At 49.3% G+C, this 12,075-nt stretch overlaps 1 protein-coding gene across 4 annotated transcripts in view; it reads left to right on the forward strand.

The window, feature by feature from the left end:
- Window positions 1-12,075, forward strand: part of SLC39A11 (solute carrier family 39 member 11) — a 79,113-nt gene that overhangs the window by 17,955 nt on the left and 49,083 nt on the right. The window contains exon 5 of one of the 4 annotated variants that reach the window (XM_064396019.1): window positions 5,467-5,698. The exons of 1 other annotated variant lie outside the window; for it this stretch is intronic. In XM_064396019.1, the coding sequence (XP_064252089.1) occupies window positions 5,467-5,698 (232 nt within the window). The remainder of the gene's footprint in view (window positions 1-5,466; window positions 5,699-12,075) is intronic. 2 more of the 4 variants (XM_064396016.1, XM_064396017.1) reach the window with 2 other exon arrangements.

Raw genomic sequence — 12,075 nt, forward strand, 5'->3', positions numbered from 1 at the left:
AAACTGCCCAATGAACAGGAGACAAGTGCCACACAGATGGCAAATGGAATCCAGTCAGGGACAAGGATTTAAACTCTGCCACTGGGCAGGGAAGGAGGAATTGATGGACAGAACTTTGGGTGGGGTTAAAGGGTTAAAAGGTGAAACCTCCCTTGTGGGGGTGAATGCTTGGTGGGGAAATGCTTTGCTCGTTTTCTCTATTCAGTCTGCTGTTGTATTTTTGACAAGGTTTAACAAACCTTTCTGGAATGATGAGAAGTGAGTGGCCATTTCTCCCAGGCTGGAGCTGCTCCCTGGGAGTGCTGAGCCCTCACTCACGTCCTCAGGGCTGGCTGAGCATGCAGAGGAAGCTGTGTGTTAAAATAATGGAATTAGGCACTGCTGGCTCTTCATTTGGGGCTGATGGATGGCTGCCTGGGCCCTGCTGCATCCTGCCAGAGCTCACCCTTCCCCAGCAATTCCCTCTGCAGAATCCTTGCTGAGGGAATATTGGGGAGGAATGAGCTGGTAATTGAAGGTTTGTTTGCTTTTTCCTCTCACCCTGGCTAAAAGCCTGTGAAAATCCACGTGGGAAAAGGGGTGGAACTGGTCCCTGCCAGGGTTTAATAAATGTGTGCAGAACAGCTCCTGTTGATCCCATCTGGTTATTAAAATCTCAGACAATTAAAGTCTCACATTGTGGGGCACAAACCTCTCTGAGGGTGTTTGGAAAATAAAACCCCACCAGGAAAATACCCCTGAAGGTCTGGCTGTGGCTGGAGCAGGCAAATCTCCTCCCAGCACACAACTGGGAGTGATCTCCATCCTAACTGGTTTTGCTGGGCTCAAATTCTCTGCTCGGAGCAATTATTCCATGGAAAAATGAATTCTGCTGCTTGTGCTTGGGGCTTTTCCAGGATTCCTGGGGGGAAGGAGGTTGGTGACAGGAAACTCCTGATGCTGCAGGGATGAGGTTGTTTTGGTTTTGTTGTTTGTTTTTTTGGCCAAAGCAGGGAAAACATTCCCGTGCTTTTATTTTGGTGTGGCAGAGGTTACAAAAGCCACCCTGCCTTGTGCTGTGTCAGAGAAACACCCCGAGGGGATGGGGAGTGTGTCCCCTCCTGCTGCCCTGCCTGCAGCCCCCTGCCTGTTCTCCTCCCTCCTGGGAAGGGAACAGCCCCAAACGTGCCAGGGGGAAACCCCAGGGGTTTATTTTTAATGGTTTATTTGGCTCAAATGTTGTATAAACTGAAGGATGGGTTGGGCTGTGCCCACCTCCCCTGGTGGGGCTGATGCCAGTGATGTTCCCTGTGCCCCTTTTGGGTGCCAGTGATGCTCCCTGTGCCCCTTTTGGGTGCCAGTGATGCTCCCTGAGCCCCTTTTGGGTGCCAGTGATGTTCCCTGTGCCCCTTTTGGGTGCCAGTGATGTTCCCTGTGCCCCTTTTGGGTGCCAGTGATGCTCCCTGTGCCTGTTTTGGGTGCCAGTGATGCTCCCTGTGCCTGTTTTGGGTGCCAGTGATGCTCCCTGTGCCTGTTTTGGGTGCCAGTGATGCTCCCTGTGCCTGTTTTGGGTGCCAGTGATGCTCCCTGTGCCTGTTTTGGGTGCCAGTGATGCTCCCTGTGCCTGTTTTGGGTGCCAGTGATGCTCCCTGTGCCTGTTTTGGGTGCCAGTGATGCTCCCTGTGCCTGTTTTGGGTGCCAGTGATGCTCCCTGTGCCCGTTTTGGGTGCCAGTGATGCTCCCTGTGCCCCTTTTGGGTGCCAGTGATGCTCCCTGTGCCCCTTTTGGGTGCCAGTGATGCTCCCTGTGCCCCTTTTGGGTGAAGTTCAGTTATAAACCAATGCAGTGCAGAGTCTGGGAAATAAACCAGCTGAAATTTGAGGCATCATTTCCCCCTTCAGAGGTTTTATGCCTTTACCTCTGCTGCCCTGAGCCGCCCTCCCCTCCTGCTGCTGTCCCTGCTCTGTTATCTCTGTGTGTTATCACTCACTGAGTGTGAAACTGGAGCTGCTGGGCCCCACCTGACCCAGGATTTTTATTCTCCTTTATCTCCTGGACAAGTAGGGGATTTATTTTTATTCTTTGCTTTTTAAAGAAAGCAGTGAAATGGATTCTGTTCCTCTTTGCCATTGTGGTGCTTTCTCCATCAGCTTTGCAGGGCCTTTGCCAGGGCATTTTCCCTGGAAAATCTTGCACAGCAGGAGCAGCATCTGTGACCTTCCTGGGCAAGCAGCACCTCCAGCTTTGGCCCTGAGTGTTCTGACCACCCTCAGTCCATCAGGATTTCTTTATCAATTCACTCTCCTCTCTTGGCCTGGAGGAGAAGAGAGATTATTTCTCAGAGGTGTCAGTCTCCAATTCTTTTTAAAACTGGCTTCAGATCAATTAAAATCTTGGGCAGGGGGATGTGATCCCAAATCCTTGCTTTGCCTAAAAAGATTATAATTTTTTTTTTATCTAAAAGAATATCCATTTTGTATTGAAAAAGATCCCTTTTTTAAAGGGATCTGATCCCGAATCCTTGCTTTCCCTAAAAGGATACATATTTTTAAATCTAAAGGAATACCTATTTTGTATCAAAAAGGATCCATTTTTTTCCCCCTATAAAGGACACCTTTTCCTGTATAAAGGATCCATTTTTTCAGAGGGTTGTGATCCCAAATCCTTGCTTTCCCTAAAAGGATACATTTTTTAAAATCTAAAAGAATACCCATTTTTTATGAAAAATGATCCCTTTTTTTCAGGGGGATGTGATCCCAAATCCTTGCTTTGCCTAAAAAGATTATTATTTTTTTTAATCTAAAAGAATACCTATTTTATATCAAAAAGGATCCCTTTTTTCCCATGTACAGAATCCCTTTTTCCCCATATAAAGGACACCTTTTCCCATATAAAGAACACCCCTTTTCCTACACAAAGGATATTTTCCCCCTCATTTTTTCCTCCACCCAGGCTCAGGCCAATCCCACACCTTCCCTCCACCAGCAGAGCAGTGCAGTGGGAGCTCCCACATCCCAGAACAGTTTTTCCTCCAAGTTCTTCCTGTCCAAATCTCTCGCTTTCTGCAGTAATCAACCCCCGTGGTTATTTCAGCTGACGCTAATTACTGCCACGAACTAATTAATGCCGGTTGCCTTTCCTCTCCTCTCTGCAATGTTTTGAACCCACTGACACATTCCAATTAAGGGCCTCCTGCAGGCTCGGGGCTGGCGTGACTCAGAGCAGCCTCAGCTGGCATCGCTCGTGTGCTCTCCTGAAGGTCACCAATATTGTCACAAATTGTCCCTGCCGGCAGGGAGGCCTCCTGACCTTCCCAGATCCACCTGGGATTGCCTCCAGCTCCGGGCACCTTTGGGGGTTTGGTGGTTTTGGGGGTGCTGCTCCTTTGCAGAGGTGGGAATCTGTTTGGTTTTAGCAGGACAGCGAGGATGGGAAGAGGCTTTGGGCAAGGCACGGAGGGACAGCACACGGGGAATGGCTCCAGAGGGCAGGGAGTGTTCATTTGCCTCCCCCAAACAGGTCTCGTGAGCTCTTGGAGGTCTGTAACACACCCGAGATAGCTCAGCTACCTTTGGAGGCATAAAAATCAGCAGGATGGATCTGTGGCAGCAATGGAAACAAAAAGGTTTAATAAAAGGCAAAATAACAAACAGAAAAACCCATCCAGGGGCAAGAGGTCTTTGCTCCTGGTGAAACACCTCACAAGAGCCATTAGTTTCTTTGTTCACTTCTTTTCTAGAAAATTGCTCAGGTTTCTGTCCAATTGGCCATCCTTAAGTTTGAGGTGAAGTCCCCCAGGTCTGTGAGGGGCTTTTCACCTGAAATCAGTGAGAGAAACTGCTGGGCTTCTTTCCTTTTTAGGGGGACAGAGGATGGTTTGGTCACCCCATCAACAGGGAGCACATTGCTGCAAGGGAGGGATGGGATGTTGGGACAAATCCTTCCCTGTGAGCATGGGCTGGGATGGGATTCCCAGATTTGCTGTGGCTGCTCCATGCCTGGCAGTGTCCCAGGCCAGGCTGGATGGGGCACCTGGGACAGTGGGAGGTGTCCCTGCCATGGCAGGGGTGGGATGGGATTTAAGGTCATTCCCACCCAAACCATTCCAGGATTCTGTGACAGGATTCCATGACTCCCTCACCCCACAGCAGGATGAGCCCCTGAACTCCCATCCCCTCATTCCTTATCCAAACAAAATTGCCCTTTTCCTCTCCTGGCTCTCAGGACTTGGCTCTCTCTGGACTCTCAGCATCCAGGCTTTGCTGGAAGTCTCCCCCTTCCCTCCTGGCTCTCCCAGTCCTGAGGGACTGGATCCCCCCTCCTCAGGCTGCCCTGCTGGGTCAGTGGAGGTGAGAGCTCCCAGCTGAACTGCAGATATGTCATTGGTATTAACAGCCCCGCTCAGACTCGTTATGCAAATGAGGGGAGAGGAGCCAACTGAGTTATTCATCTTTAACCTTTGTTTTGGGTTCGCGTGACCCCCCCAGTGAGGCTCCTGCTGCTGCTCTGGCTCAGGGTGCTGGGTTCTTCTGCTGCCTCAACCCCAGGGCTGCACCCTGCTCCTGGGGGTGATCCCAGCTGGATATCCCACCTGGAAATCCCTCCCTGGGGGTGCTCCAGGTGATCCCAGCTGGATATCCCACCTGGATATCCCTCCCTGGGGGTGATCCCAGGTGATCTCACCTGCACATCCCTGCCTGGGGATGCTCCTGGAGGTGATCCCAGCTGGACAGCCCTGCCTGGGAGTGATCCCACCTGGATATCCCTCCCTGGGGGTGCTTCCTGGTGGTGATCCCAGGTGATCCCACCTGCACATCCCTCTCTGGGGGTGATTCCAGGTGATCTGATTCCAGGTGATCACTCTGATTCCAGCTGATCCCACCTGCACATCCCACCCTGGGGGTGCTCCTGGGGGTGCAGTCCCAGCCCTGCAGGGAGGAGGGGACTCAGGGTGACACCAGGTCACAAGTCACCGCCAGGGACACGTTCCCTTCTCCCAGCTGTGCTCCTGTGCCTCTAATCCCGAGGTTCCTCCTGCTTCTGTAGCTCCAGGTGGGTTTGAGGAACTGAGGACATCCAGAAACACCCACCTGGATGGATGCCTGTTGATCAGGAGCTGCAGTGACAGGAAAGAGGGGATACAGAGGGCAGGGTTGGATGGGAAATGGGGCAGGAATCCTTCCTGTGGGGGTGGGGAGGGGCTGGGATGGGATTCCAGGGGAGCTGTGCCTGCCCCATCCCTGGGAGTGCCCCAGGCCAGGCTGGGCAGGGCTTGGAGCACTCTGGGCCAGTGACAGGTGTCCCTGCCATGGCAGGGGTGGCACTGGATGGACTTTAAGGTCCCTTTGCAGCCTGATGCCACAGTTTGGTGCAGAAGCTGCTGTGGAACATCCCCATCAATCCCAATCCATCCCAAAGCCCTGGGCACCGCAGGATGGGGCTGGGGGCAGCTCTGGGATGTGCTGACGTGTCTGTGTTGCCTTGCAGGGGTTCCCTGGCCCTTCCCACGCCGCCCTGGCCCTGGGCTGTGAGCAGCGAGCCCTGAAGGAGAAGCAGGAGCAGGAGCAGGCCCCAGGCTGGGATTTCAGGAGCAGCAGCGAGCTGGCCATCAGGATAGGTAGAGCTGGGCTGCAGCCAGGCAAGCATCCTGTCATATACCACCCCAGAGGGCACAGAGCCCCTGCTCCCTGGCACCGGGGCTGCCAGCCCAGCTCCCAGGGTTTGCTCCTTTCCTTTCCTTTCCTTTCCTTTCCTTTCCTTTCCTTTCCTTTCCTTTCCTTTCCTTTCCTTTCCTTTCCTTTCCTTTCCTTTCCTTTCCTTTCCTTTCCTTTCCTTTCCTTTCCTTTCCTTTCCTTTCCTTTCCTTTCCTTTCCTTTCCCAAAGCCACTTGCACTGTCTGGGCCATGAATTATTTATTGATCAGGAGCTCTCTGCGGTGCTGGAGCAGTGAAACCCTGGGGTTGTTTCCAGTTCTGTCCCTGGGGCTCCCCCAGTCCCAGCTGTCCCCCCCCCATTCCGGGGTGAATGCAGTCACAGCTCTCTCCTCCTTAAACGGATTTTAAGGAAGGAATTTTGGGTGCCTTTTTGGGATTCTCCAGCCCCCAGGGTGTGTCTGGGGTGGGTGGTGGGGACTGGTCCCCTGAGACAGCACAAGTGGCTCTTCCTCCACTCAACAGCTCTCCAGGAGACAAAGCAAATGCAATTTAGCAAATTAATTTTATTTCTCCTCTGATTATTTGCTCGGAATTGTGGTTTAAAACATCACGAGTGCAACTGGGAGCAGATTGATTTCAAGGAATGGTCCTTCCCTTTACAAGGAGTAGCACTGCTCCCTTCTTAAATCAGCCTTTTATTTAACCACATTGCATAATTACACGTTTCCTAAAACGCTGCAAATCCTCAGGATTTGAAGCAGCAGCCTGGCTTTTTCCAGAGGGATGGGAGGATTTTTTCTGCTCCATGCAATGAGCTTTGCATCCTCTGAGTCCTTCGGAGGCAGCTGCAGGGGGGTTGATGTTTTTGTCAGGTGGAAACTTCCCATCCCAGGCACAGTTTAATTTTATTCTTGAAGGGAAAGCAGAAGTGCTCAGCCCTGCAGTTCTCAGCAGCTCGAGCTGCTGAGGTTTTTATGTTTTCATCTCCTTTTAGTTGCAGACAATAATAGTGCAAATGGTTTTGGGAATAGAAAATTTCCATTAGGCTTTGTTGTTTTTTTCCCCTCTCTCTGGGGAAATGGTATTAAGGACCTACAATACATTAATTCTTTTATTGTCTTTTCCTTTTTTTCCCCCCTTTCTTTCTAGTGAAATAAACTCGATATTTTCACAAAATACCCGCAGCCTTCCAAGAAAGCTGCTTTCCCCAGGGCTGGGTAGTGCCTGCCTGGCCCTGGGGAAGCTCTGGGAACATAATGGGTGTTTTCAAAGTCTAATGGGTACTAAGTGGAATATTTCAGGCTTAATCACTGTTGAATCATTGACCCTTCCTTCATATTTACATCTTTTTAAATCGCTAAAGCTGTGAAAACAAAGGAAAATCCCAAAGCAGCAGCTGCCTTGTTCTGCCTGGGGAGGGATGGGGGTGAGAGCAGGGAGCTGGGATGGGAAATGTGGGAAATCTCTGCAGGGCCCTGCTGGGGGGCTGGGGATGCATTTTTAGCCTGGCTTTGGGGTGGCTTTGAGGCTTTGGGGTGGCTTTGAGGCTTTGGGGTGTGCTCACACTCCCAGCTGTCACCAAGCCAGGAGGTTTCCTTCACACCTAGGAGGAGGAGGTGGAGGAAAGGTGGGGGTTACATCTGTCCCTCATCTGCTCTGGGGAGAGAGAAAAAGCCTCATTTTGCCTTTTTTCCCCTCAGTCAGCAGCGTTTTGGGGCAGCCCAGGCTGGTGGAAGGTGTCCCCTGGCAGGGATGGAATGGGATGAGCTTTGAGCTCCCCCCCAACTCAAATCATTCCGTGGCTGCTCTTCCCCCTCATCCCAAATCCTCTGGGTTTCCATCACCTGCGTTTGATGGGTTTCTGCTCCAGCCCCTCTCCAGCCTGTCCTGAATAGAATTAAATTACTGGAGGTCAGAGGAAAATTTTTGAAATCAGTACAGTCAAGGCCAGAAATATGCTATTGTCATGGAGGCCAAAGTGTGAAAACACAAATGAGTTACAGGGTTACCAAATTTCTTGATGCATCTCTAGTATCTCAGGTAAATCTTTAGTTTTCCTGTAAGCTTCAGCACCTAAATCCTTTTGGGATGGAATCATAAATTTAATGGAAAGTGAAGTAAAATTTCAGCCCTTAATCCGAAATCCTTCGGGTTTCCATCACCTGGGTTTGCTGGGCTCTGCTCCAGCCCCTCTCCAGCCTGTCCTGGGCAGAATTAAGATTTTTTTGGGAGTTGCTAAAAGCTGCCTGTGGCTGCCTGGAGTAAGGTGTGTGTATCCCTGGCAAATGCAGAATGGGTGGATTCGCCCTGAATTGCACTGAGAACTCTGTCTAGACTGGTTGATGAGTGGGATAATCACCAGGCTTTAATTACTCCAAGGAAGAGAGACTCCAGCCTTGTCTCTGATAGCTCTGGGTAGGCAAGGGCTGTCATTTGTGTTTGTGCTGGGGATGGGGCTCAGGGGGTCTGTCCCCAGCTGGTGGAGCCCTCCGGGGTGCCAGGAGTGCCCTGGCCGGGCTGTGCCCCCCTGCCCTGCTCCTAAACCCCCTGGGCAGCCCAGGGCTGGGGCCAGCCCCTCCTGCTGCCTTTTCCAGGTGCTCAGTGCAGAGGAAATGGCCAGGGCAGGGTCAGTGCAGGGCTGGAGGCCAGGCCTGACCCCGCTGTGTTCTGGGGCAGTTCCCAGAAAGGATTTCCAGGCAGCAGAGCACCTGGAAACCCGAGCTGTGGCTCAGGACAGCTGGCTATGGAACAGCTGCTGCCTCCTGCTGCTGATTCAGATCCCAGCCCTGGGGCTGAGTGGGACATGCTGCTCCCTGGAGCATCCCCCACGGCTGGGAGAGCTCTGGGGCACAGCAGGGCAGTGCAGAGCTGGGGAAAATCCCAAATATCCCTTGGGTGCCCAGGCAGGAGCTCCAGGGAGGGAAGGGCAGCAGGAATTTCTCAACTCCAAAGAAATGGCTGAGGAAGCAGCAGGAGAAGCAGCAGCAGCATCTCTGCTGCTCATCATCCACCCCAGAGCCAGGGATGTGAGTCTGGCTCCTGGAGAGAGATTTTACAGGAGCCTGGAGTGACAGGACAGGGAGGAACAGCTTCAGACTGACAGGGAGGGGAGTGGGATTGATGTTCGTGAGAAATCCATCCCTGGGAGGGAAAAATCCTTCCTTGGGAGGGGGAAATCTGTCCCTTGGAGGACAAAATCTGTCCCTGGGAGGGTGAAATGCTTCCCTGGCAGGGTAAAATCCTTCTCTTGGAGGACAAAATCTGTCCCTGGGAGGATGAAATCCATCCCTAGGAGGGTGAAATGCTTCCCTGTGAGGACAAAATCCTTCCCTTGGAGGACAAAATCTGTCCCTGGGAGGGGGAAATCCTTCCTTGGGAGGGCAAAATCCATTCCTGGGAGGACAAAATCTGTCCTTGGCAGGGCAAAATTCATTCCTGTGAGGGTGGAGAGGGGCTGGGATGGAATTCCCAGAGGAGCTGTGGCTGCCCCATCCCCAGAAGTGTCCAAGGCCAGGTTGCAGCCCCCTAGGCTGGTGGAAGGTGTTGATCCCTGGATCACCTGGATCATCCCTAATGTCCCTTCCCTGCTCCGTGGTGCCCCTGGCTGCAGCAGGGTGAAGTCACTGCTGGCACTGAGGGCAGCCAGGCTCTGCTGGAATGACTCATTGGCTTTTGCTGGGCAGTGATTTAGGAGCTGGTGCCCTGGCATCCCTGCCTGGCTGCTCAGGAGCAGATCCAGATGGATTTCATGGCTCTAAAAAGCACCCTGTGTTTGCAGCAGCGTCTGTAAGAAATGAAATTTTGTTAAACTCATTACTTAAACGAGCTGGGAGCTCTGGGGGAGCTGCACAGACACCTCATTACATAGAAATTGTATTTTTTTTCTCTTCAAATTGGAGCTGCTGTATCACATCTGAGGCCCAGGTGGGGATTTGGCTGGAGCTGGGGACAGCCCTGCTGTGGTGCCAGGACCTGCTGGCCCCTTGCAGCAGCATCACCCATTCCTAAGCTCATTTTTTGCCATTTTTTCCTTATTTTTCCCCTCCAAAGGAAGTTGCCATGCACCAGGGCTGCCCCAGGGGCTGCACAGGAGAGGAAGCAGAAGCTGCTCATGTAGAATCTCCTTTTCTCAGTGCACTGGAGTGAGCTGGGGAGATAAAAACACCTGGGAACCAAGAGAGGGAGAGCACCAGCTGAATTTTGGGCTTGGCACTGATGCTTGAGGCAGCACATCAGTGGGGCTTGTCCTTATAACCAAAAAATGCCAACTTTCCCCTGTTTCTTCTGAGAAAGAAGGGAAACCCTGAGGGGAAGCAATGCCCAGCTCTCTCACAGGAGCAGCCTGTGGGTTTTCTCCTCCTTCCCTCCCTCCCTGAGCAGAAGCAGAGGCTGTGAGGGAGAAATGATGGATCCAAACCCTGGGGATTGATCGGGGTCATTCAGCCAGAGCCTCCTGTGTGCATCCAGAAAGTTCATTAAGCTTATATAACACAAAACTCCTGCCTAAAAATGAGCTAAAAAGGGGTTGTTGCCCAGTTTTTAACCATCCCAGCTCTGTGAGGGATAATTCTGACACGTTCACATTATAGGCTTAAATACAAATGAAGGAAAACAGAGGTTAGGTTAGAAAAAATACCTTCACGTGCAAAATCAGTGCTGCTACTCTGCAAATCACTTCTTTTTGCCTCTAAGCCAAAGGAAGAGCACATCCTACAAGCAATGCAAACTCATTTTCCAGACTTAATATGCGAAAAAACAAATAGAGATTCCTCATGTTGCAAAATTAATCATGATTTGTTGAGATTTTTTTTGCTCCAGATAATTATGATTTTAATTACAGTAAGGTTTCATTTGCATATATCCCAATCTCACCAAGCTAAGAACAGTTCAGATCCATTGCAAAAAGACATGGCTAAGACATGGCTGCTCCTTCCACCAGTTATCAAATTATCACCCACTGTTATCAAGGTTTCATTTCCTGGCTGCACCTCACAGTCTGTTGAATTCTGCACCTGCATGAAATAAATTCCTTTACCTTCTTCACAAGTTCAGGTAGTAGTTTATAATTGAACAGAAAAGTCTGCAGTGTGCACTTTGAAGAATTAATTATTAAACTAAAAGTGAAAATAATTTAAGTATCATTTCTTAATTAGATCATTTAACCAAACTGCTGCTTTCCCAAGGCATCAGTCCACGGGAGGGCTCAGAGGCAGCCTGGCTGATAAATGCCTGTGGCAGTACTGGAATTCAGAAAGGGGCTGTATTGATTAAACCCACCCTAATGCCCCTTTCTGAAGTGTTTTTGACCATCCCTGGCAGCCTGGGCTCCTGCTTGGCTTTTATACCTCGGCTAAATGTGGATTTATGGACCCAGAGCTGCAGAGGAAGAAATGAAATGTGGGAAATTGAGCAGAATTCCTGCAGAGGTGATGAAATGCCTGCTTCACTCAGGGTCTGTGCCCCCTCACTCCAGTCCCTGCCCTGCTCCTGGCAGCAATTTCTGACTTCATTTGTTAAAGCCACCTTGACTGACTCGTGAAGGACCCAGCTCTGCAGTGAGCGAGGCACCCAGAGCGGGTTTTTCTGGGTAGAAAACTGTTGGGTTTTGGGTTTTTTCCTTTATTTTTGTTGAGGTTGGGATTGAAGGTGTTTGAGATGATAGTTTGTGTTTGGATTTGGGTATTTATTATTTTTTGTAATATATATACACACATATATAAAAAAAAAAATATATATATGTATATGTGTGTGTATATATATATACATATACAAAACTCACTGCTATAAAACCATAACATTAGTTATATATATATTAGTTATATATAACATTATATATATTAGTTATATATATATAAGTTATATATACCATTTGTTATATATACATTTATGTATATATAAAATATATATGTATGTGTATCTATATGAATATATATTTATACATACATATATTTACATATATGTGTATATATAGATATATAAAAATGTATATGTAGATATAACTAATGTTATAGTTTTATAGCAGTAAGTTTTGTAGTTTTTTATTAATAAGGCATAAAAGGGTTCATTATTTTTTATCCTAAGGTTTTTCAAGGTTAAATTTTCTAATTGAGAAATGATGCTTAAATTATTTTCACTTTTAATTTAATAATTCATTCTTCAAAGTCTGCACTGCAGACTTTTCTGTTCCATTATAAACTACTACCTAAACTTATGAAGAAGAAGGTGAAGAAGAATAACTTGTTTCTGCCTTAAAATCTCTATTTTACTTCATATTTATGACTATATTCCAAATCCCTAAACTTCAAGTTTTTCACCCTGTGGTATTATACACTTCCAACTAATTACACACTCGTAATTCTGGTGTTATCCATCAATTTTGGAAGGTTGAAATCAGGATTTCCAGCTCCTGATCCCTCGGGAGATGCCAGCCTTGCAGGGGAGC

This window comes from Passer domesticus, chromosome 20, assembly GCF_036417665.1.
Source record: "Passer domesticus isolate bPasDom1 chromosome 20, bPasDom1.hap1, whole genome shotgun sequence".
NCBI classification, from domain to species: Eukaryota; Metazoa; Chordata; class Aves; order Passeriformes; family Passeridae; genus Passer; species Passer domesticus.